The 1,607-nt window shown below is 20.7% G+C and overlaps 1 protein-coding gene across 1 annotated transcript in view; it reads right to left on the reverse strand.

The window, feature by feature from the left end:
- Positions 1–954, reverse strand: part of PRSY57_0407400 (hypothetical protein) — a gene marked incomplete at both ends in the record, with an annotated part of 2,464 nt that extends 1,510 nt beyond the window's left edge. The window contains 2 exons of the mRNA XM_012905938.2: positions 1–728; positions 863–954. Of these exons, the coding sequence (XP_012761392.2) occupies positions 1–728; positions 863–954 (820 nt within the window). The remainder of the gene's footprint in view (positions 729–862) is intronic.
- Positions 955–1,607: the final 653 nt, after the last annotated feature.

Here is a 1,607-nt window from a genome sequence, read left to right on the forward strand (position 1 = left end):
TATTGCTTACATCATCTCCATCCATATTGCTCACCCCATATCCATCCATATTGCTCACCCCATATCCATCCATATTGCTCACATCATCTCCATCCATATTGCTCACTTCATCATCTTTCATATCATTACATTTCTGCTTCTTAGTCCTTAAACTTTTACAATGATCTAGTACATTCAAAGAAAAAAAATAACTTTTGTATTTATTAAAAAATTGATGATCTTCATCACACTCTTCTAAAAAAAAAAAATCTCTTTCTAATTCAAAATCATCATATTGAAAACATGGAGCTTCATATGTTCTCCTTCTTGGTTTCATTGTATTTCTACTTTCTAAAATATATAGTTCATGTCTAAAATAATGGTCCATTAAAAAAGAGATTACAGATGATTTTTTAAAAACTTCTTTAGGTTGTTTCATGTATGGCCAAACAACATCAAGTATATTAAATTCCTTTGGAAATTCGGAGAAGGAAAAGATATTTTTTTCCTTATTTTCTTTATTGTAATTGAATACAGTGTTTATGGAAACAGCTGGATTGATATTTGGATTAATTACAATATGTTCATCGTAACCTTGTTCATTTTTATCTATAATAATATTTGTGTTTTTATTCTGTTCTTTGTTAAGAGAAGTGCTTCTTGAGGATGTAGCACCTAAAATAGATTCCCCCAAAAAAAATTCATTTTTTTTTGTATCACGGTATTCTGCTATTATTCTTGAAAATGAACTATAAAATGGAGAATAACAAAATGGATAAAAAATATATGTAGAATTATGTAAGTTTTATGGTTTTTTTTTTATTTTTTTCTTTATTTTTTTCTTTATTTTTTTCTTTATTTTTTTCATTTATTTTTATGTTACCTTTGTTCTGAGTTCAAATGATCATTCTTAATAATATAAATATATAAAGAGGGAAAAAAGATAGGATATAAAATGAAACATTTCTTATACATAATTTTTGTAAACAATCATGGATTCAAAAAAAAAAAAAAAAAAAAATTTAATCTAAACGGAATAAAATTAAACTAAATAAAATTAAAATAAAAAAAAGTAAGTCTGTCCTTATATTTCTACATGGTTCTTATTTTAAATAACATTATTATTATTTATAAAAGGGTATATATAAATATAAATATATATATATGTGTGTGTATATATATATATATATATATATTTATATATATATTTATATTTATATATATATTTATATTTATATATATATTTATATTTATATTTATGTTGTTTAATTTTTTCCTCAAGCAATAAAAGAAATATTCATTGTTTTCTTAGTATTGTAATTATTAGGTATAAGATGAACTTTTGTACTTTTTGTATTTACGGGCATTTTCTTTCTCTTTCTATATTGTTTTATATAATATAATTTGCATCTTATTCATTCATTCAAATAAATAAATAAATATATATATATATATATATATATATATATATATATATATATTTATTTATTTATATATTACAACCTAATAAATACATGCTTATGGAATAACGAACATATTTTTATTATATGTTTAAAGATATTCATATTATTTATATTCTATAACATTTTTTATATTATTCACAATATCTTTTTATAATTTAAAAATAC

This window comes from Plasmodium reichenowi, chromosome 4 (genome assembly GCF_001601855.1).
Source record: "Plasmodium reichenowi strain SY57 chromosome 4, whole genome shotgun sequence".
Classification (NCBI taxonomy): domain Eukaryota; phylum Apicomplexa; class Aconoidasida; order Haemosporida; family Plasmodiidae; genus Plasmodium; species Plasmodium reichenowi.